The sequence below is a fragment of the Muscardinus avellanarius genome (assembly GCF_963383645.1).
Source record: "Muscardinus avellanarius genome assembly, chromosome: 1".
NCBI classification, from domain to species: domain Eukaryota; kingdom Metazoa; phylum Chordata; class Mammalia; order Rodentia; family Gliridae; genus Muscardinus; species Muscardinus avellanarius.
This window is the reverse complement of record NC_137786.1, coordinates 34,590,047-34,615,401: the sequence shown is the minus strand read 5'-3', so window position 1 is coordinate 34,615,401 and position 25,355 is coordinate 34,590,047. Positions and strand designations below refer to the sequence as shown.

At 40.2% G+C, this 25,355-nt stretch overlaps 1 protein-coding gene across 2 annotated transcripts in view; it reads left to right on the top strand.

Annotated features, from left to right (window-relative positions):
* Positions 1-25,355, top strand: part of FYB1 (FYN binding protein 1) — a gene marked incomplete at its 3' end in the record, with an annotated part of 107,822 nt that overhangs the window by 29,295 nt on the left and 53,172 nt on the right. For both annotated transcript variants that reach the window (XM_080705231.1, XM_080705230.1), the window contains exon 2: positions 20,114-20,258. In XM_080705231.1, coding sequence (XP_080561357.1) covers positions 20,114-20,258 — 145 coding nt within the window. The remainder of the gene's footprint in view (positions 1-20,113; positions 20,259-25,355) is intronic.

The following is a 25,355-nucleotide window of genomic DNA, read 5'->3' as shown; positions in this document are numbered from 1 at the left end:
AGCTAGCCTCTGGCCTACAAGGCCATGTTACTACATTCAAGATGGTCTGAAATAATAAGTATGAGCAGTGAATGCCTGGAAATAGTGACAGCCATCAAAAAGCTCCATTCCACCTTTGCCAGACCTAAGTTCCTGAGACAGGCTATATCTTTCAAAGTCAGAAACACCATAGATATTAAAACAAGGATAACGGCCTCCCCCCACCCCCACCCCCCACGCCATGTCTGGTGGAAACTGTAACTACCCAGTCTCTGGAAGTTAGGCTGGCCCCTCACCTTTCCATTTCCACTCTCAAGATGAAACCTGGTTGTGGTCTTCCTCAAGCCTCACTGTAGCTACCTGTACCATCTCAATTCAGATGGACTTGGAAAGCTAAACCAAAAGACCAGCACCTGAAACGACTTGAACCTGAAAATCAGGAAGTCGTGTTGCTATTTTTATTTTACTTGTAACTTTAACGAAAAACCTCTTTTCTAAAAACCTCTCATGTTCCAGTCTTTGCTTCCTTTCCCACACTTTATGATTACTTTAGAGATAAATAGTGTCTATCACTCTTAACACTGACACTTTTAAAGTAAAGTCACCAGCGATTGCTTATTGGTGCCAAATGAAGACTGATCGTACAACCATTCCAGAGTTCGCATGTTCTTAAATGTTTAGTTGTTTTACTTTAAAGTTTAGATTTGCTTTTGTTAATGTTACTGATCATAGAAGCTGCAGTGTTCTTCTCTAAACACACTGCTTTTTGGCAGATAGAAAAAAAAATAAGTTTCTCTGAAGGCCACAGATATAAAGAAACCACTGTGCGCAACAGAATGCACCTCCCTTAGAAAGGATGCTTCATTTGAAGAAGGCTACCTGTCCCCTACACGTCTCGCCTCTGGATCTCATCCACAAAGTTACTCAGTGCTCTGGAATGCCACTGACATTGTGGGAGACACTATTCCTCATGGGGCAGAGCTCTCCTGTCTGTTGCAGAGATTTGGAGTTCCATGACCTCTTGATACAGAAGAGCCAGCAACGCTTACTACCCAATATGATGACTAAGGCAATTCCTTACCCCTGGACCCACAGGAATTTTCAAATACTTCTATAGGAGCTGGTACTGCCCTGTTCTCATTTGAAACCACTAGCAGGTGAATTCTGAGAGTCCCTTTCTGGCCAGCATTCTTTAAAAAGTGACCAAGAAGAACCCTAGGTAGTTAGGAGCCTGTGGGTTCTAAAGCCTCTTAGAAATACCCCACAGAGCAGAAATAGTTAAGTCTATAAAGAAAGTATAGAACAAGGAGTCCACATACATTCGCAGCAACTTTTCTCTTATAATTCCCAGATTAAAAGGAGCAATTTCCCCTTAATGATACCAAAAGAAGCCCCCAGGTAGTTGCAGCCATCAGACACCCACACACTCCAGCTCAGGTAAGTCACTCCTATCTCAGATGGGTCAACTCAGTTCAGCCCTGGTCACTGCTATCATCAGTCAGCCAGCAGGGGTCTTCTCCCAACTCTGTCTGATAGGCACCTAATTCAGTTGCTGTTGTCACACCCCTCGCCCTACCAAATGGGCCCTGCTTTGAAATGTTCTTGGATTCTCTATAAAAACAATATGTATAAATACATATGCATGTATAAATTTCCATAAAGAAGGCTCAGCAATCAGTGTAGGATCTGCCTGGGTGAATCTCCATTCTTCCTCCCTTCCTAACCTGTAGCCCCTTTCTCTTTCATAACTCAAGGACTTGATTAGAAACAATTCCTCTCAGTCAGGCATGGTGGCACATGCTTGTAATCCCAGCATTCAGAAGGCTGAGACTGGAGGATCACGATTCACGAACAGCCTCAGCTACTTAGTGAGGCCCTCCGCAACTTAGTGAGACCCTGTGTCAAAATAAAGAATAAAAAATAGGACAGGGAATATAGCTCAGAGGTAGAATGTCCCTGGGTTCCATCCCCAGACCTGCAAAAAAGAAAAAAGAAAAAGAAAAAAAAACAATTCCTCTTCTCCTGGGAAATGAATTCTCTTGTGACCCCCTAGAATCATGGCAGTGAATACATGCAAACACAGACACCCATCCCCACTGGAAACCTCAAGGCTCCTTGCCACACACACAAAAAAAGCAAAAAACAAAAACAAAACTAGGGGCCTATATCTGTGTAGGGGAAGGGGAAAGGCTCTGCTTTGTGTCTTCAGTCCAGTAGTTGTTTATTTTCTATTTTGCCTGGATTCTTAGCTTCTTCTCTTACCATTGAGATGTGAGAAAACTTAACACAAGGAGGATGTTTGTCTTTACTCTTTCTATGCTTTTGAAACAAACTAAAAAGAGAGAGAGAAAAGAAATTCTATTGTTTTGGTTTTGTGACTTGGTAGAAAGAACTGAAATAAGGAATGTAAAATTTTCATCTCAGTCCTCATGACTTTAAGCTTTGTGTCTTTGAGTGAGTCATTAAACTTATCTAGACTTTGAATCTCTTCTTCGGCAAGAATAAAGATGTTTTAAGGGTTTTTCTATATTATATCATCCCTAGGTCCAAGGAATTTTCTCCTTGTGTATTTCAAAGTCATATGCAAAAGCAAGAAGATGGCTTCATAAAGAATAAACAAGATTTATTTATGCCAAACTCTATGAAAAGCATAGAACAATAAATTTATAAGAACTTTCAATGTTAGGGCTCTAGGGTTCTGTCTGTAGAAGATTCTAACTCCTTAGCCATTTGTCTCATAATATAGAGTAGGTGATCAAAAGGGATTCTACTCCTCTAATGAACCTACTTTGCCTGGTTTGCTCTCTTTTGCATAGAAAAGTGGTGTCTACAGCAGAGTGGCCACAGTCTGGCTTCTTGTCTCCAGTCTTTGCATCTACCATCTCCTGAAGTCATGTTCTGATTGTTCCCATTTCCCTCAACTTCCTCCCTCACCACACACACACTTGTCACCTCCTCATCCATCCAATTACTAAACTGTTAACAATGTGGTGTCCCACCTCATAACTCCCAAGTTCTCTTACCTCAACTATGCTTGGCCCATGGATGCTTCGGCATCTGGAGAAAGAGTAAGTAATGGCCAGAGCAACTCTCTGTACCATATTATTGAGGGTCAAAATAAGCTGTATTTCCAATAGCCAAATCATGGCACCCACCTAGGTGTCTGTCAGCAGACAAATGGATAAAGAAAATATGGTGGATATACCACAGTGGAATTTTACTTGGCCAATGAGAACAAATTATGCCATTTTCAGGAAAATGGCCAGAACTAGAGAACATTATGCTGAGATCAGTCAGTGTCAGAAAGACAAGAGTCATATGTTGTTGTTGTTGTTGTTGTTGTTGTTGTTTTCTCATATACGGAAGCTAGAGTGAAAATAAGGGGGGAAAGCACTTATAAAAATGAAAAGAGAGACCAATAGAACAGTAGAATGGGGGAGGAGGGTAAAAGGGAGGCTTGAGGAAAGAAGCACACCAATAGTGTTATGTTCACATACGAAGGTATTCCTACCAGTCTCATTAACATGTGCAGGGGGAGAGGAGCAAGGTAGCAGGATGGGGTGCAGAAGGAATCAAGAGATGTTGTATGCATATATGAATATATCACTTTTACATTTCACTATGTTACACCAAGAAAATTCTTTGTGTGTGTGTGTGTGTGTGTGTGTGTGTGTATGTGGTACTGGGGGTGGAACCCAGGGGCTTTTCTACCTCCGGGCTATACTCCCAGACCTGGCTTAAGAGACACTGTTTCCAAATAAAAAAGTATAAAAAATAGGTATGTAGCCCAGGAAAAGGGTTTCCAGGAACCCCAGTACCACCAAATATATATATATAAATGTCTGGGGGTATAGTCATAGATAGAGTATCCCTGAGTTCAATCCACAGTACCACTACCAAAAAGAGAGGGGAAAAAGCAAAACTATGACCCCCCCCAAAGAAAAAGATTTCAAAATAATTTTAGAAAGAAAAGTAGAAAAGTAGTAAGAAGACACAATACCATATTAATACCAAAATAAAATATTCCTGAGTATGGTATAGAATATGAATATGGGTTTAAGAAGGAGAAACAGGTTTAATCAACAGCTAAATACATACTACTAATTGCTGTGTTTATTAACACCACAAGAACATGACACAAATACACATCATTTGACTAATTCTCCCTCCACTGGAGAATCTGTAATAAGGGAAGATCATTGTTACGGTTTTAAGATGAATGTTACTGTTTGGGGGTGAGTGTTACCGTTTAGAGGAACAGCCCCTGGGACCTTTTTTAGACCCTGGAAACAATTCCCCTCAAAAAAACCACAGGTTCCTTTCCTGAGCTAAGAATAAGTATGCAGTAGCTCGGACTCTTGCTGAAGATTTAAATGAGTTTATTAAAAAGATAGAAATACAGAAGACAATTACAGCCCCATGCCATTCAGGAGTGGCATGGGGGCGTGTTTCAAGTGAATTCACTGAAATACAAAACACAGAACAGCCTTTTTATAGACATGACATCCTCCATCTTGCTTTACATAACTCTGACACAGGTAAAGTCCCTCCCCTTGATTTTCCCACCGAACTTTGGTCTATGCCCAGAAGGTCAATGCCCTCCTCCCATTCAAACTAGATTATCCATTATTATGTAAACCTGCCTTTAGAATGAGGAAGTCCTAGCTCCCCTTCTTTTTCCACTTGTTAATTACTCTTAGCTAGGTTAATTTACATTACAATAGTTGCGGGCTTCTTGACAGAAACCAAGTCTTTCCACAGATCTGCCCCTCACCCAATTTTTGAAATATACTGATTAATAATCAGAGCTTTCTCAAATCTTCCTAGGCCATTCCCAATACTGGTGCAATCATTACGTTCCTTAAGTGTTGGTTGCTTGTTTTTGACAGGCACTGTTAACTAATGTCATTATTGGATTACAGTCAGATTTCTGTAATTTTACAAATGAAACTTATGCCTGGAAAGACTTAGCAATTACGTTCTTGAAATTGAAATATGATGCAAAATGTCATGAAACAAAGGCTCTGAAAAGACAGGCCTCAGCAAGGGGATGTGGCTGAGGCCTTGCTGAGGGCATTTTGACAGAGCCTGAAAGGAATATAGAATATGCAAATCCTGTATCTCAGCAATTCTCCTTTGAGATGAGTCTAGAAAACTCCTTCCATGTTTACTCAGGGAAGCATATGAGTAGATGCTACTGTAGCCCTGTTAAGGGTCAACAAGGAAACTAAACCACGGATGGCCCCTCGCATGGAAAACTCTGGCACTGCTACCAAGAGTGAGAGGCCCAAGGCACACAAGACAATGTTCTGCATGCAGAACTGTGTAGGTTTTTATTAGCTGTGTCTACACCTACTTACACAGCTTATAAAATGCCTACAAGAAGTTCTGCAGGGATAAACAACAGTTGCCTCTGGCAAAATGAAGGTAAAGGGCAGTCAGAGTTCATGGGAAATTCTACTTTCTCTGTACTGTAAAGCTCATTCCAGGAATGAGTCAAACCTGATTTGGGTAATTAGAAATACTTGTTTGTTTTTAAAGGGAAGGAGGAAGGGACAGACTTGCCCAAGAAGATTTCCAGCCTGCTCTGGCCCTCTTCAGTGCCCTGACATCTGTGGCTTTCATCATTTCTCTTCTTTTTGTCTCTTCTATAGATTTCTGTTTCTCTGAGTCTTGATTTTTTTGTTCAGAACCAAGAGCTATCTTTTGACTCAAGGGCCTTCCTTTCTCTACATAAGTGACCTTCCAAAACCAGCAAGGACAATAGTCATTGTCATAGTGAAAGTAACTAACATTTGATTTTTGAACAGAATGCTTCCTCTGTATTCAGTCTGCCTACATAGTGTATCTCTTGCAACTACACTGGTTTGCGATGACTTGACCAGTCTCCCTCTGAAGTCCTACTGACCAGATTTGCTCTGTCCAGGCACATCCCAGACGCTCTGCCTTCTTTGTCGGCCATTCTGGTGCATTAGGACTCCTGGCTTGGCCTGGGAGGTTACTGTATCCCTGTGAAAACTTCATAGTTTTATTAGAAAGAGTGGCTTCCTTGATGAAACACTTGTCAGACAAATTCTCTTTATAAGTATTTTCTTTATAGCTCTTTGTTTGTTTGTTTGTTTACTTTAAAAAAAATTAGCTGAGCATGGCCCAGTACTCAGGAGGTTGAGACAGTAGAGGTGCAGGTTTGAAGACGGCCTCAGCAATGTAGCAAAACTTTCAGCAATCTAGGGAGAATTCATTTCAAAAACAAAAAATAAAATAAAATTTTAAAAAGGGCTGGGGGTGTAGCTCAGAGGTAGAATGCCCCTGGGTTCAGTCCCCAATACCACATACACACACAGAGTATCAGATAAAGCTGAGATCACTGAAGTAGAGAATTGAATAGTGATTACTCTAGCTAGAGAGGGCAGGGGGAGAGTATGCAAAGAGATGGGTTAATGGATACAAAGTTCTAGTGCGCAGTTGCACAGAGGTGGGTGGAAGTTAACAATATTGTATCCTATTAACCTATATAGCCAGAAAAAAATTCCAGATGTTCTTGGATGTTCTTGTCACAAAGAAATGATAAATGTTTGGGAAGAGAGGTAACCTAAATATCCTTACACAATGTATACATGCGCCAATATATCACACTGTACCCATAAATAGTACAATTATACTTGGGAGGCTGAGGCAGTAGGATCACAGTGAAAACAAGGAACCCGGGGGGGGGGGGGGGGGGGGGGGTTGTGTTGTGTTGTGTTGTGTTGTGTTCTTGCAAGAAAACCCCGGGGAGTTCTTGTCTACAGAGAGCGAAGAATGACACCCGCAGACCTCAGGAAGGGGAGTAAAAGGTTTATTGGAAGCAGCAGGGAATGGGGCAAGGGTGGCTGAACAGCCGCAAAGGGGCTGGGACTCTGGGTCCAGCAGCTGCCTTCAGGACAATACTTGAGAGTAGCCCAAGCCAATTGCCTTCAGGTGCAGGCTGCTTTCTTCCGGAGCCCACGCGATCTGCCAGAAGGGAATAGAGAAAAGTGGCCGAACACCCCATAGGGGCTGTCGGAACTCCGGGGTCCAGTAGCTGCCTTCAGGGTCACTACCCGAGTGTCGCCCGAGCCAAGTGCCCATCAGTTGCAAACTACTTTTTCCCAGAGTCTACGCGATCTGCCAGAAAAGAGGTACAGGTCACCCCTAGGGGCCTGGTCAGCCATGATGTCCAGCAGAGGCCTTCAGGTCACTACTCGAGAGCCGCCCGAGCCACGTGTCCTCAGATGCACTCTGCCTTCTCTCATGGCCAACACGACCTGCGAGAGAGAGAATAGCTCCCCAAAAGGGGAGGGGGTCCGGAGCGGGAAAGTCCCCCACTTTTGCCATCTGACTGGCCGATGCCTGACCCGCTTGCAAGTCCATTTGTGGTTAGGGTGACTTTGGGATTCCAAGGAGAATTTGCATAGGGCATTTGCAAGTCCTTTGAAGGGTCTCCTTTCAGGAATGCCAGACTTGCTAGGTGGGTTTGTTGATTAGGAAACTCAGGATGGCTTTGTGAAGCTCTGGCCTTCTTATCTCCTGAGCCTTTGGAATTTCAGGCATTTGTCGCCCCTCAGGAAACTCAGGAAATTAGCTTTTTTCTACCAAGGCCTTTTCCCTATCTGCCTATTTCCTTTCTATCTCCTCAACAGGTTTGAGGACAACCTCAGCAAGTAGTGAGACTCTCATCAACCTAGTGAGAACCTGTTTCAAAATTAAATAAATAAATAAATAAATAAATGTGAGAGTACAGAGCTCAGAGGTAGAATGCCTCTGGGTTCAATCCCAGTACCAAAAAAAAAAAAAAAAAAACTAAGCTGGGCATAGTAGCTCATGCCTATAATTCCAAAACTTGGGAAGTTGAGAGAAGTATTGCATGTTTGAGACCAGTCTCAGCAATTAAGCAAAACTCACAATGACTTAGCAAGACAAAGACAGTCTCAAAAAAAAAAAAAAAAAAGAAGAAGAAGAAGAAAAAGAATTAGCTGGACATGATAGTGCATGCTTATAATCCCAGTATTTGGGAGACTGAGACAGGAGGATTGCCATTCATGGACAGCCTCAGCTCCTTCGTGAGGCCTTCCACACCTTAGTGAGACCTTGTTTCAAAATAAAGAACAAAAAAATATGGCTGGGGGTGTTGCTTGGAGTTAGAATGCCTCTGTGTTTCATATCTAGTACTACAAAAAATAAAAATAAATAAATAAATATTAAAAATAAATAAATAAAATAAGGCTGGGAGTGTAGCTTGGACGTAGAGTGGCACTGGGTTAAATATTCAGTACCATAAATAAATAAGTAAATAAAGCATTTAAACATTAAATGTTCTTAGCCAGCCTCAGAAATTTAGCAAGACCCTATTTCAAAAAAAAAAAAAAGCCGAAGCTGGGCATGGTGGTACACACTTGTATCCTAGCATTCAGGAGGCTGAGACCGGAGGATCACGAGTCGTGGACAGCCTCAGCTACTTAGCAAGGCCCTTCACAACTCAGAGAGGCCCTGTTTCAAAAAATAAAAAGACTAAAAAATAGGGCTGGGGATGTAGCTCAGAGGTAGAATGCCCCTAGGTTCCAACCCCAGTACCTCAAAAAAAAAAAAAAAAAATTTAATGTTCTTAAAATGCTAACCACACAGTATTGAATATTTAACATTCTTTTAAAAAGAAAGGACTCAAATTTTGACAATGTATTGTCAAATTATTGCCTAATTGAAATTTCATGTTATTTTATTAATTGAAAAAACAAAATAATTTATAAAAAATTATATAATTTATAAAAAGTTTACAATTTACAATTAGAGCCAAAGAAGTTATTGAGGAAGGGAATTTTTAAGAACTACAAAAAAACAGCATTTGGTGACATTGTTACAGTTAGGTCTGAGATGCAGGAGTTTAAGATGGTGATCAAAGCCTTTCTTTACGTGGTTTCCTCTCATTGATCATCTTATTGTTTTGATCTCTACCTCTTCACCTCCATCCTCATTTCTGCTTTGATTAACTAGGCAAACACTGATGTTTCAGTATTACTTTTCTTTCCATTTTGACAGACTTATCTAGGCTGGCCAACATTTTCTTGGCAGCTTGCTTTCAATGCAAACACTTTCTTACTAATATAGTTACAGGGCTTTGTTTTCAACGAGATTGGTTTTCAAAATTTCCCATCCACTGTGGTTCACAAATCCTTTGAAGATAAGAACAGAATACTTTGAATTAGCCAAGGAAAAATCCCGAGAAACTAGATTTTCTAAGCCTGCGACTTAGAGGTTTCAAGTCCTACCTTTGAAGGCTGCTTAGAATGCTCTGAAAAATCTCAAGACACCTTAACCTGCATAGCACAATCTAGTCATATGCCTGTACTGTATATGATAGCCTATATTAGGTCAAATACCAATCATAAAAGAAATAACTTTCATTTTCCCAGCTACTTGTCTAAGGTACTGTACTTCTGATATTATTTATTTTAATCTTTCATTGATACATAATAATCTCATATAATGTAGTTCACAGCGATAGTAACATACATGCACACAGCACTTGGTGGGCTTCTACCCAGCATCCTCCCCACTCTTCCCTTCCCCATACAGGGTATTGTGATCAGCACTGGTATTCTCATATATGTATACAATGTCAATGGAAGTGATTCCTTCATTGATCCTCCCTCTCCCTGCTTTCCTTCCCCTCCTGTACTTCTAATGTTCTTTACAAAGGAAACACTTGCACAGTAATAGATCATCTTATCGACATATAAAAAGTTCCTTAGCTTTATGTATAAATATGCAAGTTAAATTGTAATATTGTATGCCATTTTTCCCCTTTAGTAATGAGACCTAAAATATATAACACACAAAGTTAGTAAGGTTATAGTAAAACAGATATTCTCCTCCCATGCTACAGGACACATGCATTAGCAAAATCTCACTAAATGGCATTATTTACCAAAATGTTATAATGCTCAATTTCTTTTGGCTTAGAAACTCCTCTTTGTAGGAATTTGTCTTATATTTACAGTTATGTTCAAAGATATAAACACAAGAATAATTTTTAAATTGCAGTTGTCTAAACCATCAAAAAATATAAAAAAAATAAGAAACAACCTAGAATTCCTGAGAAGGGTAAACATGGAGTTACCTAGCAACCTTCTCTTGGCATATACCCAAGAGAAATGAAAATACAGACCCACACAAAGGCTTCTACATGAAGGTCCATAGTAGCACTCTTATGTAAGGAGTACCCTTACGATAGCTAAAAATTGGAAACAACTTAAATGTCTATCAGCTGATGAATGGATAAATAAATGTGATAGATCTTCACAGTTAAATATAATTTAGTCATAAAATGAATAAAGTACTCCTAGTACTTGGAAGGCTGAGACAAGAGGGCCACAGATTTGAGGCCAGTGCACAGTAGTTTATTGAGACTCTGTTTCAAAATAAAGAATAAAAAGCTGGAGGTGTAGCTCAGAGATAGAATGCCCCAAAATTCAGTCCCCAGGACTAAAGAGAAAAAAAAGAAAAAAAGGAAGAAATAACTACTACTATCTGCTACATGATTGAACTGCAAAAAAATAAAATAAAAAAACAACAACAACTTGCTGGGCGTGGTGGCGCACGCTTGTAATCACCCTGCTCGGGAGGCTGAGACAGTCAAGGATCTGGCAGGTTCAAAGCCAACCTCGCTGGCTCAAGAGACCCTGTTTCCAAATTTTAAAAAAATATATAAAATAGGTCTGGGAGTATAGCCCGGAGATAGAAGGGTTTCCAGGAACCCCAGTATCATCAAAAAAAGGAAAAAAAAAAACAGGAAAAAAAACTGTTGTAAACTACCATATGATCCTATTAAATTGAAAGTCCAGTACAGATAAATCTTTAGAGGCCAAAAGTAGACTACTGGTTTACGAGTAGTATCCTTTTTACTAAACTATTCAGTTTATGATGTTAAAAATTGCTTCTGGTGTTTAAGAGTCAAGAATGTGAAAGAATGATTTGGTTTATGTTTTTTTAATTTAAGTAGATTTAAAGATTTAGAATTAAACTTCTTATTCTCTTCTAAAGTTCTCTAACAGAACCAAGTGTAGGGATGATTGGTTTGGGGGGAAAGTTCTGGTTTTGTCTTTTTGTTTTATTTTAGCTTTATTACAATATAGTTGGGTAGAGTGCAGTGAAGCAAACTACTGACTCAAGTAGTAGCTAAGAAGAGTAGGACCGTTTATTAAGATCTCTAATGTGTCAGGTGCTTCTGCAAATTGGATTATATGACAATTTCACAGATAAGAAAACGAAGTCTTGTAGAAGTCAAGCAACTACCCAGGTCCCCATATTGAGTAATTCAGAAAAATAGAAGGTGCTGGGCATGGCTACAGACCATTGTAATAGAGGTTGAAGGACAGCCTTAGCGGGTAATGAGACTCTCATCAACCTAGTAAGATCCTGTTTCAAAAATGAAATAAGAGCCAGGCAGAGTGGCACACATTTGTAATTCCAGGATTCAAGAGGCATAGACCAGAGGATCATGATTCGCAGAAAGCCTCAGCTACTTAGCGAGGCCCTTCACAACCCAGTGAGACCCTGTTTCAAAGATTTTAAAAATAGACTAAAAAATAGGGCTGAGGGTGTAGCTTGGCAGTAGAATGCCCCTGGGTCCCATCCTCGGTATTGAAAAAAAAGAAAGAAAGAAAGAAAGAAAGAAAGAAAGAAAGAAAGAAAGAAAGAAAGAAAGAAAGAAAGAAAGAAAGAAAGAGGGCTGGAGACCTAGCTCATAAGTAAAATTTCCCTGAGTTTAATTTAATTCCCAGTACCAAAAAAAAGAGAGAGAAAGAAAAGAAAAGAAAATGAAAGGAAAAAAAATAGAAGGTTAACATAAAAGTTATGGAGTCTGAATTCAAACCAAAGCCTCTTTACTCCTCCAGAACCCTTTCATTCTTCACCTACCATGAGACCACCTTAACACACTAACAATACAGAAGTGGCAAATACAAACTTTCATTCCAAGAAGCCTGACTACGAAAAGGAGGTTCAGGAGCAGTAGGTTATCTAGGGTGGGGATAAGGGCTAAGAGATCATGCTGTGTTTTTCTGGAGTAGAGGAGATCAGATTATGTTTAAGATGGAAAGGGTATATATATATAATTTTTTTGTCATACTGGGAATGGAACACAGGGGAACTCTACCTCCAAGCTATACCCCCAGACCTATTTTGTATTCTTTATTTTTGAGATAGGATCTTACTGAGTTGCAAAGGGCCTCACTTCCTCTCTCTGCCTCCCATATGCTGGGATTACAAGCGTGCACCACCACACCTGGCTGGAAAGGGTATCTTAAAAGATAAAACACACAGCCCAGAGCACATAGTAAGAGCTTAATAAATATTTCTTCCTTGATGCAAGTGAAAGGGCAGACTGTACAATGAAGCAGGCACTGATGGGAACCAAGAACATCAGTTAGTATTGGCAAGGAGGCATTATGTTTTTGTAGAGAACCAGGAACAAAGAAAATAAAGGAGAGCAAGACATAAAGAAAATTTACTTTAAAACAAAGGGTGAGCAGGGCTGGTCAGGTGGAGTGTTCCCATGTTCTTGGTAAAAATAGGAAAGTTATCTGTGGTGAATGAAGAAAACAAGGGGAGGATCTGGAAATGTGGGGCAGCTGGAAACAACCTCAATGGGAAATTCATTAAGGTCTCCGTAAAACTTGGTCCTGTGAAAGCCTAAGTCAGTTTAGTTGGGTGGAAATGAATGCGCGTGGCCATGCGACTGTAAGAGGTTCCATGAAGGGTCCACCTGCATCATATCACAAATTACTTGGTTCCAGTTCTCCAGTCCACACTCTGGAAGGGATATACAGATGCTAGAGCTCTGCTTCCTATTTGGATGGACGATTCTATGTGCCTACCAGGCCCAGGGGTAATAGAAGTCTATAGGCCAAGTTGCCAGTTCAATGGCTAAATTCTGGGACAAATATTTTATAATTTCCAAATAAGTGAATGAGGAACTTGTGTGAATGACTTTCAAAGTTTAAGTCAAGGTAACAGAAATTATTTTATTTTTTTACTGTCCTTTATGCTTATACAATGCTTCAGGCTTTTAAAGGTGTTTTCAGTTATTAATTCATTTAATCCTTAAACCACTATAAAGTGGTTGGGTTCATATTACTTCCATTTGACACATGGAGAAACTACTTGAAGGTTAACTGATTTGCCAAAAACAAATAGCTCTATGGTGATAGAACTGGTGGAAAAATCAACCATTTTCTAATGCCTACAAAGACATCCCAACAATGTCAGAATTAAAAATGGCCAGACTAGCCGGGCATGGTGACACACACTTGTAATCCCAGCATTTGGGAGACTGAGACAGGAGGATCGCTGTTCGCAGACAGCCTCATCTACTTGGGCCCTGCGCAACTTAGTGAGACCCTGTTTCAAAATAAAAAATAAAAAACAGGGCAGGGGGTGTAGCTTGGAGGTCGAATGCCCTTGGGTTCCATCCCCAGGCCCGCAAAAAAAAAAAAAAAAAAAAATGGCCAGACAAGCTGGGTGTGGTGGTACACACCTGTAATCCCAAAACTTGGGAAGCTGAGACAGGAGGATCACAGGTTCGAATGCCCCTGGGTTCAATCTGCAATACAACAAATAAATGCTATAAATCAATATAAAATAAATAAATAAATGCCATTTTAGGATTAGGGTTTTGTGGTAACTGGGAGCAATATGGCAGAGTGTCTTTGGTTTCATAAAGGAATCCACAGATTAAAAGGAACTTCGGAGCTAGGTCTCTATTCCTGAGACTTCTTAAGACATCAAGGTGATAGCTACCCTTTTAATCAAATGGCACTAAGATCAGAGCCCCCAGGGTAGATTTCTTGAGTTCTTATAGCTCTTTGCATTGCAAGGGTATTGTGATAATATTCTGCCAGTATTTTGGCTGGCAGAAAGATCTAAAATGCAAAGTTTGTGAAATAGTACAGTTTCTATTTCCTATGGGTATTGAGCTCTCCTTTCTGTGTCCTCAGTATTCACCAGCTCCCACCTCTTCCCACTCTACTTCCCTTCCCTTCCATTCTGTTTTTCTGTTTATAGAATTTTAGAACCTGACAAAATCTCACCACTCAGGGTATCCTGTGTGTCAGTGAGCTGGAGCCTGCCCCCTGGGCACTCTCTGACTCATAGAACTGTCCCTACTCTTTTTCTCATCACAGAATGGCTCTAGTGGTCCGCCCATCTGGCTTTTCTGAACTTTCAAAATTAAAAGGGATGAAAAATTTGAAGGAATGATGTGAACCTCCTAGATCGTTGAGAGCTAAAAGGTTTTGCGATTTCTCTCCCCTTCATTCCCAGCCCTCCTCATTTCTTTGGTAACCAACACAAACTGTTTCCTAACACACACACACACACACACACACACACACACACACACACACACGTCAATTCTTTCTCACTTCTGCCATTAGTGGTTCAAACTCTATTAGCAAAATCCACGTTATTCTCTTCTTGCAGCCTTGAGCTGCTGTGATATGCCCAGAGCCCAGCTCCTTCTTGTCTCAGGAGAGAGTGGGCAGTGCCCGATCGGCCCACTTGCTGAGCCCTCCTGACTGTCCACAAGACAGCTCTGCCCCTAGCTATGGGGATCCATCCTGTCATTGTTGGAGGAAGGGATTCCAAATTATATTTTCAGTTTCAAGATCTTGAACCCATAGACCACCTAGAGTTGGGGGGAAGTTTCATATGTAGGTCAGAGTATTCATTTTAGTCTTGATGCCAACTAAAGTCTAAACTTTTGCTTCTTTCCCCTTCATGACTTTATTTCAAATTCCCCAATTCCAGTTCTCAAGGGATTTTCTTTCCCCCTACCAGTCCACACGAGTCCTCTTTGAAGCCTATTTTACACTAGCTCCAGAATGTCTACACTCCTGCTATCTGGTTTCCAAAGTCAAATTCTGAAGGATCGCAAATACATTATTTCAAACACCAATATATATGAACTATATAGTCTCTAAAGACATTTCTGCCCTGCATTAAACTGAAAACACTCATAAAATCGCACTAAGCAAAAGGGAATAAATAAAAAAAATCTGGGCTCACCCTCAATCTTGGGAAAGTTGTTAATATGTCTACTTGAACATACCAGTAATTTCCATGCCATTACCTTCTGAAGCAGGAGAACACAACAGAAAGGGCAGAGACAGCACAAGAAATAGGATCAAGGGCTCAACTTCTGGCTAAATTTGAACCCCAATTTACTGCTTATAACTATCTAAACTTGGGTAATTTTCCTAAATATCAATTGGAAACCAGATAATAATATATATACTTTCTTGGGTTGATTAGAGAAATAAGTAAGCATATGTAGGCCAGGTGCCGCGGTACATCTCTGTAAACCCTCGGAGGCCGGGAGGCTGAGACAGATCACAAATTTTAGGTCAGGCTCAGAGACTTAGCAAGACTCTAAGCAATTTAGCAAGATCCTGTTTGTTTCAAAATAAACAATAAAAATGGCTTGGCTGTAGCTCAGAGGTAGAATGCCCCTGAGTTTAAGTGTGCAGAGAGTGCCCAATATGGTACCTGGCTAAAATTGTTTAACTGAGATTGTTTAATATCATTACTTTCTGAAATTCCCTACTGATTTAGTTTCTGTTTGTCTCTCTTTAGTTTAGTATATTTCAATATATCTCTTCCTTCCATATGAAAAAAACACTTCATTTTGAGAATCTCAGTATAACTAATTGTGTTTTAGTATTCATTATGAAATCCAGCTTGAAATTTTATAGTTAACCATATTGCATTAAAGTTGGCCTACTCACCTTTTGCTCCAAGAAGAAATAAGATGCTTTTCCTTAGAATTATTTTGTATATATGCAAATGTGTTCCTTACAGTATTTGAAAGTGACTGTAGAGTTTGCAAAGCAAAATACCTGATATCTATTAGTGTAACTCAAGAAGACTGTAATATAGGTTCACCCAGTCTTGATGAGGAACAAGATACTTTCTTAGTTTAGTGTCTCATTAAATCTTACCAATCAAACAATTTTCCAACGGTAATTTTTATTTCAAATCCAACCAGTTTCTCGCATCTTCCAGCCCTACTATACTCTCAGGCAAGCCCTGGCTTGGTGGTGGCAATACAACTGCCAGCAACAGAAAGTCACCTTTTTGTTTCAAGTTCAGTAAAAAAGCAAAGATGCCCTTGGATTTTTGCTCAGATTATAATAACCAAGGGAAGGAGACAAGATGCCAGGGGAACAAAACACAAGGAATCCACCACAGAGACCTCATTTGGAAGTCTCTAAGCCTACATACAAGCAAAAAGGCCCAGAGGCTTCCATGTTAGGCCTCCTCCAGTGTTTCTAATTCAAAGCACTTGCCAGCCGGGCATGGTTGTGCATGCTTGTAATCCCCGCACTTGGGAGGCTGAGACAGGAGGATCACACAGGTTCGAAGCCAGCCTCAGCTACTTAGTGAGGCTCTCAGCAACTTAGTGAGACCTTGTTTCCAAAAAATAGGTGTGGGAGTATAGCCCAGAGGTGTGGGAGTATAGAAAGCCTCTGGGTTCCACCCCGAGTACCACAAAACAAAACAAAACAAAACAAAACAAAACACTTGCCACTCCCCAAACTGTGTCTACAGCTTCTCACCTCCAGACCTGAGTTCACTGTCCTGTGGTAAGGCTGCCCGCATATCAAAATCTTCTCTGTAAAGAGGTGAGTCACAAGCTATCATGGTGGCAAATGCCTGTAATCCTAGTACTTGGCTTCAGCAATTAACAAGGCTCTCAGGAACTTAGTGAGACCTGTTTAAAAATAAAGTAAAATAAAATAAAATAGGGCTGAGGGGGGAGTAGCTTAGAGGTAGAAAGCCCTTGGGTTCAATCCCCAGAATCAATCTCTATCCATCTATCATCTATCTATCTATCTCTCACTCTCTGGCCATTTCTCCTTTCCTCCTTTCTTCCCTCTCCACCCTAAAATACAAACATACACACACACACACACACACACACACACACACACATGCACGCACGCAAATGCAAGTCACAAATTGCTAATATTTTTCTTCTATTTAGGTAATGGTTCTAAAATGCATGCAACTCAGTAGTTATTAGTGAATGATGTTATTATGAATAATGCATATTCATTTAATCTTGTTAGTAACTATATATTTTATATGCATATAGTTTATTTGCATTAAGGTTATTCTATTTGCCTTTTTCCCTAGAAAAATAACTAAGATGCTTTTCCTTAGAATTATTATTTTTTTATAATAATTAAAATATATTGAGGCCTTTTAAAGTTTCATTCACACCAGAAAGAAAATTGGGGCAAAAACCAAATCTTGAAAACTTCAGTTTCATTTGAAGTAAATGAATATAAACCATCGCACTATCAGCTTGCTTAAACAAACAGTATATACTATGCTTGCATAGACTATACATGCCTGAAACTAGAATCTAGAAATTCAGGTTATTGAGACAAACATTTCTGTTATTTCTCATTCTTCAAACTACCTGGCACAGATGAGCAAATAAAGCAGCGTGTTCTTTTCTTGTTTTTGTTTTACTTTAATGTAGCTTTTTAAAAATTGATATATAAGGAATAACTATGATGAAGATGTGGTTGAGATTATGAGTTGTCGCCATATCTCCCAGACCCTGCAAAAACAAGAAGAGTAATGGATAGTTTTAAGCAGGAGGGTATAGATGACCAAGGTGTTCTTCTAGGGAGTTTCCAAGCTGTGTGTTGAATAGCATGGTAGATACAAAGGGCTAAGAGATACCAACAAAATACAATTACAATTAAGACTTTAAGTAATGGTAGCCTGGGTTAGAATGTGACAGCAAATGGATGGGAGGAGGTAAGAGTGGCAAGGGGGGATAAGAAACCAGGGATCCATCCAATCACCACGTGGCAAAGGAACAGGAGAATTAAAAACTAGGCTCTCTGTGGGAGGAGAAGGATTCCATTTTTTACTAATCCACCTATTGGATTTGAATGTTCAATATATAGAGACTTATTTGACCACCTCCGTAATCTGAGAGGGAACCAGTGGGCGTGGAAAGGGGAAGTTTACTTTGAGGCTGTTTTGGGTTTGATAAGAAAACACAACAGGAGGAAGTGCAGGACCTGAGCTTTGGAGAAAAGAACATGCCGAAATATCAACCCTAAAATCTTGTCGGTAGACACAAAAGCTAAGGCTATGGGATGGTTGGTTTGAGGTTTCTGAGGGGGACACATGGAGAGAAAGGACAGAGCCATCAGAGACATTATGAGGACAGCAAGAGGAACCCTAAAACTGCTGGCATCAGGCCAGGGTATAGATCCATGGTAGAGTATTTGCCTCACAGGTGTGAGACCCTGGGCTCTATCCCTAGACCCCCAGAGTACCAGTGTGCCCACCAGACTAACATGACCAGGAATGGAGAATGTTCCAAGGATCCAGTTGAATGCTGAGTATAAAAAAGAAGAGATGTTTCGTGTCTACAGGTGCAGGGGTCAGATGGGAGGGTGGCCAATGTGAAGGTTAGTCATGGGGCAGTTCCTCTGGGAGAAGAGAGACAGACAAGCCCTGCAAGACATGGAGCCAGCTTATCAGGAAAGCAAACGCTTTACGGCTTGATGGCAGAACCAGGGAGTCTGTGCTCGGAAAGACAGGCAAGAGGTGATGAGGATGCTGGAAGAGCATCATGAGTCACATAAGGCCTGTGAGGAAGGACACAGAACACCAGGCCATCTCCCAAAACACTGCTTTTCAGGACCACTGGGCCAGGGAGAGCTCACGATGGTCAGCCGCCAGCCTGCAAATTGGGGTGTGCTCAGCACTCAGGCTCAGGCTCTAGTGCCTCTTGGTTATTTGGACCAGATGTTGCTGTTGGCAGCTGCAATCCAAGCACTGTTGATCTGGGAGGTTTTCTAGGTTCTCCAAACGCCTTGTCTCAGAGGTCCTGTAGCTTCTCCAGCCCCTCCCATTTCAAAGATGACGCTGAAGTTAACTCCCACTGCGCTGCACAGCCGGGGCCTCAGGACACTGCATCTCTGGATCGCTTTGTTTCCTTGTGCTTGATGCAACCTCCTCCCTTAGAATTATTTTGTATATATACTTTTAGGTTTCTGTATTTGAAAATCATACCTCAGGCAGGCATAATGGCACATGCATGTAATCCTAGTACTCAGCAGGAGGATCACAGGTTCGAGGCCAGCATGCTGTTACTTAGGGAGACCCATTTCAAAAGAAAAAAGTAAATAAATAAATAGGGCTGAGGGCCCTGGTGCTTTCAGAAATCTAGTTAGACCCTGTTTCCAAATAAAAAATAAAATGGGTTGGGGGTATAGCTTGAAGGTAGAAGGCCTCTAGGTTTCATCCCCAGTATAATATATATATAAGATTCTATATATATATGTATATATATTATATATAATATATAATATATTATATATACTATATAATATATAATATATTATATATACTCCAAATAAAATACATCTTATTAAAGATGTAAGGAAATTGCCAAAAAAATGTGTGTTACCTGTTAGAGCTGACATGAAAACTAAACCTCTCTGGTCTAAAATAATAGTTCCAATTAAAAATTATATCTGGAAAATTATGGAGAATATGGTAGAAAGTTGATGGAATCATGTTCACAAAATCCAGAATATTAAAGCTAAGGTTTATAAAAGCTTAAAAAAATAAAAATTCTTAAGCCGGGCGTGGTGATGCACGCTTGTAATCCCAGAGTTTGGGAGGCTGAGACAGGAGGATCGCACAGGCTCAAAGCCAGCCTCAGCTACTTAGTGAGGTTCTCAGCAACTTAGTGAGACCCTGTTTCCAAATAAAATATAAAATAGGTCTGGGAGTATAGCCCGGAGGTAGAAAATCCCCTGGGTTCCACCCCCAGTACCACAAAAAAAAAAGAAAGAAAAATTCTTTTAATAACAAGGATTAAACTGTGATAATGTATCTATCTCATGAAATGGACCGTTTAAAAACCAGGTTCCATGATACTTAAAACATTAGATTCTTTAAAGCATTCGTATTTCTTGACATGGCTAGAGTCAAGATTCCTGATTCTGCATACTTCAAATGGGCAGTTTTTGTGTTGTGGAGATTTATCTTAACTCATGACACTGTTTTCTTTGCTTCTTAGGTACCAAAGGCCAAACATCTTATTCAACAACAGCCCTGCCACCACCGCATCCAGCCAGCCAGCCACCCCTGCCAGCATGTCACCCAACCCAACCGCCAGTCCCGAGCCTACCTCCCAGAAACATCAAGCCTTCCTTTGACCTAAAGTAAGCAAAGGATGATCTTGCCACTTTTTCAACACTATCTTGCCATAGAGGGCCAAAGGTTCCATAGCAAACTTCTGGGGCACATTTGTGGGAAGCTGGCAGAGAGAAGGGCTGGAAGAGCAGGCAAATCTCATCTCCTCCTCCCTTCTATGTCTGAGCAACTCTCACTTATCTGTTTCTTCATTGAAGAAAATTTCCACCACTTTTGTAGAGTTCTAAAACCTCCTTGAGATCAGCAGATCAGTACCATCTTCTCTTAGTAGAGTAGATCAGCACACCACCATTTTACTCACCAGTATCACAACCGCTGTTATCATCATCACTAACTGCACTTAACTTCAGAGGATGAGCTGGGCACTTTCTACATGTAATCCCTATAGCTTTATCGAGTTGGTAGCATTATTATCATGGCATGCATGAGAAAATGGGACCTCACAAGGGCCAAATAACTTCTCCAAGATTACATGATAGTGTAATATAGGGCAGAGGAGAAATGTGAATCAATCTTAGTCTGAGGACAGAGAAAATGTATGCTTTGAACCACTAAGCTAAATAGCTTTCATTAAATTAAAATTGGGTTAAAAATACAGGTTTTTTTTTTTTCTTATCCTTCAGAAATTTGTTTGGGTTTTTAAGAACCTAGAAAACTTTCATTCAAGTCTACTCTTGCTGAAATTTTCTTCAAAGTCACTTCTGACTTTTTAGAAATGTCACTTCCATGGGTTTGTATGCATGGGCTCTACTCATGATTTACCAGAATAGCTGCTTGAGAAAAAAGCAAGAGGAATAATGAAGTAAAATGAAATTCTGTGCAAGGTGGCACATACTTGTAATCTCAGTACTTGGGAAACTGACATTGGAGGATCACAGGTTCAAGGCTGGCCTCAACTTCACAAGACCCTAATTTAAAAAAAAAATTTTTTTTTAAAGGGCTGAGGATATATGTCAGATAGAGAATGCCCAAGATTCAACAAAGATTGTTATGACAAAAATGTTAGATCTTTCCTTACCTCTTCTAAAAAATTGTTTCACACTGTTTTTCTATACTAAAAATAAGTAAATACTAACAGAATACAATTTGGTTTTGTTTCACCTCAATTCCCTTACCAAGTTAACGGCTATACAGTAAATATATTTTCTATCAGTAATGCCTCTGATAAAAACTGTTAAGAACAATATCAGATTGATAGCTTTCCTTAAGTGTTTTGTGGTTACTGTTTAAAGCAGGTATTGAAAACACATCTATCACAGACATTCCTGCTAGTATCACTTCATTATGCATTCTTTGAGTTTAAAGTTAGTAAATAAATATGCTAGAGCAGGTAGGTGGTTATTATCTTATATGTGGCCTTCTTTGTGCATTTTTATTAACTGTCTATCCAGGTAATTGAGTTTATGAATGCTAATTTTAAGATTCTAGTACCCCCATGTGACCCAAATAAGAGTTACAAAATAAGAGTAGCAGGTACCTGCCTACTCATGTAAGGATTAAACAAAATTAGTTTAATTAAAATAACTATGCTCTCTGGAGGCAGATACCAGAGGATCGCGCTTCAACGACAGCCTCGGCAACTTAGTGAGGCCCCTTGCAACTCAGTGAGACCTTGTTTCAAAAATAAAAAATAAAAAATTAGGGCTGGGAGTGTTGCTCATAGGTAGAATGCCCCTGGTTTCCATCCCCAGCACTACAAAAAAAAAAAAAAAAAAAAAAAAACTATTCTCATATATGCCTGAGTTATATGTAAAAATATTTATTTTTTCCTTTCAGATGTATAAAATTCTGTTTTTTCTACTTTTTCCTACTCTGACCAACTTAACTCACTAGATTTCAATCTTTGTGCTTCTGAATTTTATTATGTGATCCTGTCCCAGTTACTAATCTGAGAGACTTTTGGATATAGTGTAATTCCAGTGAGTAACTTAAATAAATGATGTGAGGATGAATTCCTGAAAAGTTATAAGACATGAAGCCTGGTAATTGTGTGATTGAAGAAACTGTAGCGAGGACAAGTATTTAGCAATATTCAGTGGTCCCCTGGACCAAACAAAAATTTGATAGTTCACTGAAAGGATTCTTGGACCTCAACACACAGTACCACTAACAGCTGAGATTCCTTGCAGGAAATAAAGGGAAGGTAGAGGCAACAGCTGGAGGTGTTCCAGCATGGGCTTCGGATGGTCTCCTTTTGCAAACCAGGAGGGGCTCACCAAAGTGTGCCTTGCTCCAGCTATGACAATGCACTCTGTGTCTCATGTAGCTTCTTTCCAGGAGCCTACCAGAGACAGTGCCCAGGGTGTCCACTAGAGTTAGGTCACTTAGGCACCTTCTGCCTAGCAACTACTAAAAACCAAAGTCCTAGAAGGAAAGCAGGTATTAAACCGTAAGTCACATTGTTTGTATATTCCAATCACAGCAAAGCACACTCTTGTCAATTAAACTCTTTATATCAGTGTATGGATCTTATAGAAGCTGAGTTCCCATTTTATATACAATGGTCCAACCTTGGTAGTAGATTCTTCTAAAAAATACAGAACCAGATGTTCTGTAGTGACTTTTCTGCAAACCTCCTCTCAGGAATCCATCATGATAAAGTAGGAAAATAAGCTGTCAAAGGAAGAAATGATTTCAAAAACAGCCCTATGCCATGGGCTACTACTTCCTCAGGATGCTCACCAATTTTCCAGCTTTGCAAGGAGTTTTTACAAAGAAGACAAAATTGAATAAGACCTACCAACAGCCAGGCTCAAGTTCTTATAGTATTGTTTTCACCAGATATTAGCAAAATCTATCAATAGTAGTAAAATTTACCTCATCTCTCTTTCCATTTGACTAAGAACTTCTATTAAGATGTGATTTATCTAAGAGTTGACAGTCTCAGAAACACATCTTATTTAAGAAAAATGAACAGAAGCAAACTGATGGATGTTATAGTGCCTGGATAATCTATAGCTGGGGCATCTGAATTTAATTAGCAGATGAAGAAAAGAGAAGACATGAGAGCTGAGGACATCCATAAGCTAAAGTTTTCTTTGAAAGAAAACTGTCAGCCAGGTGTGGTCGTGCATGCCTGTGATCCAAGTCACTTGGGAGACTGAGGCAGGAGGATCAAAGGTTCAAGATTAGCCTCAGCAAATTAGCCAAAGCCTGTTTCAAAATTAAAATAATTAAACAGCTCAGAGGTAGAGTTCCCCTGGATTCAATTCCCAATACCACAAAAAAGGGGGCAGAGGGGTGTAGCTCAGAGACTGAATGCCCTTGAGCTCAATCCCCAGTACCGAAAAGGAAAGGAAAAAAGTGTAAAAAATATTCAAGCTCCTATCAAATGGCTCAAGTAAATTCCACAATGAAGAAATATCTAAGTTAGAGAACTTCCCCCAGGAAGGGGAAGCTAGATAAGCACATAGAGGAAATGAAACCAAAATGGTCTTGATACTGAAAGTAGAAGACCTGCATTTCACAGGAAAGGGAAGTTTACAGGCTGCTCTCCAGGTAGAAATGTGGACGGCCTAGGTGATTCGTGCCTCTCCTCCTGCCACCCTTCGACATGTCTACATGGCCAAAGCCAGCCTCAGTACCTTAGCGAGACCTTATTGCTAAATAAAAATTAAAAAATTAAAATAGGCCTTGGGGGGCAGCTTGGAAGTAGAATGCCTCTGGGTTCAATTCCTACACTAAATAAATAAATAAATAAATAAATAAATAAATAAATAAATAAATAGAGTTGGGGGTGTGGCTTGGAGGTAGAATGCCCTTGTGTTCAATCCCCAGTACCACCCCCACAAAATAATCTACATGAAGTATTCCCAAATGCTCCCTATGCCGGCCTACAAATTTTCCTCCCTCTAATCAAAGCTCACTCTCAGGTCAAGATCTATTAGATTCTTTACTTTCATTTGACAAATATTTTTTTTTAGTTGCTCCTTTGTGCATTCGAAATCAAGTTCAGGAAGTATCAGTGGACAAAACAAAGACTCCTGTCTTTACAAAGCAGGGGGCAAGAGAATAAAAAAGGAATAAAAATCAACCTGTAGGTTAGGAAGTAACAAGTGCTTAGGGGGAAAACAGAACAGGGTTAGGTGGGGAGTGTGGGGAGTCCATGGGGACAGCTGTTTGCAACCTAACTGAGAGGTGAAGTCACTCAATTGAGCAAAGAGGCAAAGGAATTGAAAGAATTAGGCTTGATGATGTCGGGGAGACTGTTCCAGCACAGAGAGCAGAGCAGACAGAACAAAGGCCCAAGGTATTCAAGGACCAGGGAGGAGGTAACTGGGACCAGAGAGGAGAGAGCAAGGCAGGTAACAGCAGGAAAAGAGACAGTCTAGGTGGACCTTGTGGATGTCATAGAGCCTGGCTCTCACCCCAAGTGAAATAGGAACCTCTGGAAGCTTGAACAGAGCAATGACATCTTCTAGGTTTTATTTTACTTTTGTTTTATTAATTAATTAATTAATTAATTTATTTTGGTGGTACTGGGGTTCCTGGAAACCCTTCTACCTCCGGGATACACTCCCAGACCTATTTTTTATATTTTTTTTATTTGGAAACAGGGTCTCCTAAGCCAGTGAGGCTGGCTCCAAACCAGCGCGATCCTCCTGTCTCTGCCTCCCAAGCACAAGGATTACAAGCGTGCACCACCACGTCCGGCTACTTTTATTTTTTATGGTACTGAAGATTAAACTCAGGGGTATCCTGCCTTTGAGCTATACCTCCAGCCCCTTTTTTGAGAAAAAACAATTTTTGAACCAGGGTCTTGCTGGCCCCAGACCTACAATCCTGCTGTCTCAGTCTCCCAGGTATTGGGATTCCAGGCCTGTGGCACTGCACCTGACTTCTATGTTTTGTGAAAGATCATCTTAACATCTGTACAGTAGGTGGGAAAATGTCAAAGCAGAAAAACCAGCTAGATAGATATTGCAGAAATGCAGGGAAGCTATGTGTTAGTAAATATCAGGACAAGGAGTGCACAGCTTGACAGCAGGAACAGAATTTATTTGGGGATAAATTTAAAAGACATCTGACTGAGAGAGTCCATGAAGAGTCAGGGGCTCCTGCATCACAGACTAGGAGGTTTTTGTGGGACATTAGGAAGGGGAGAA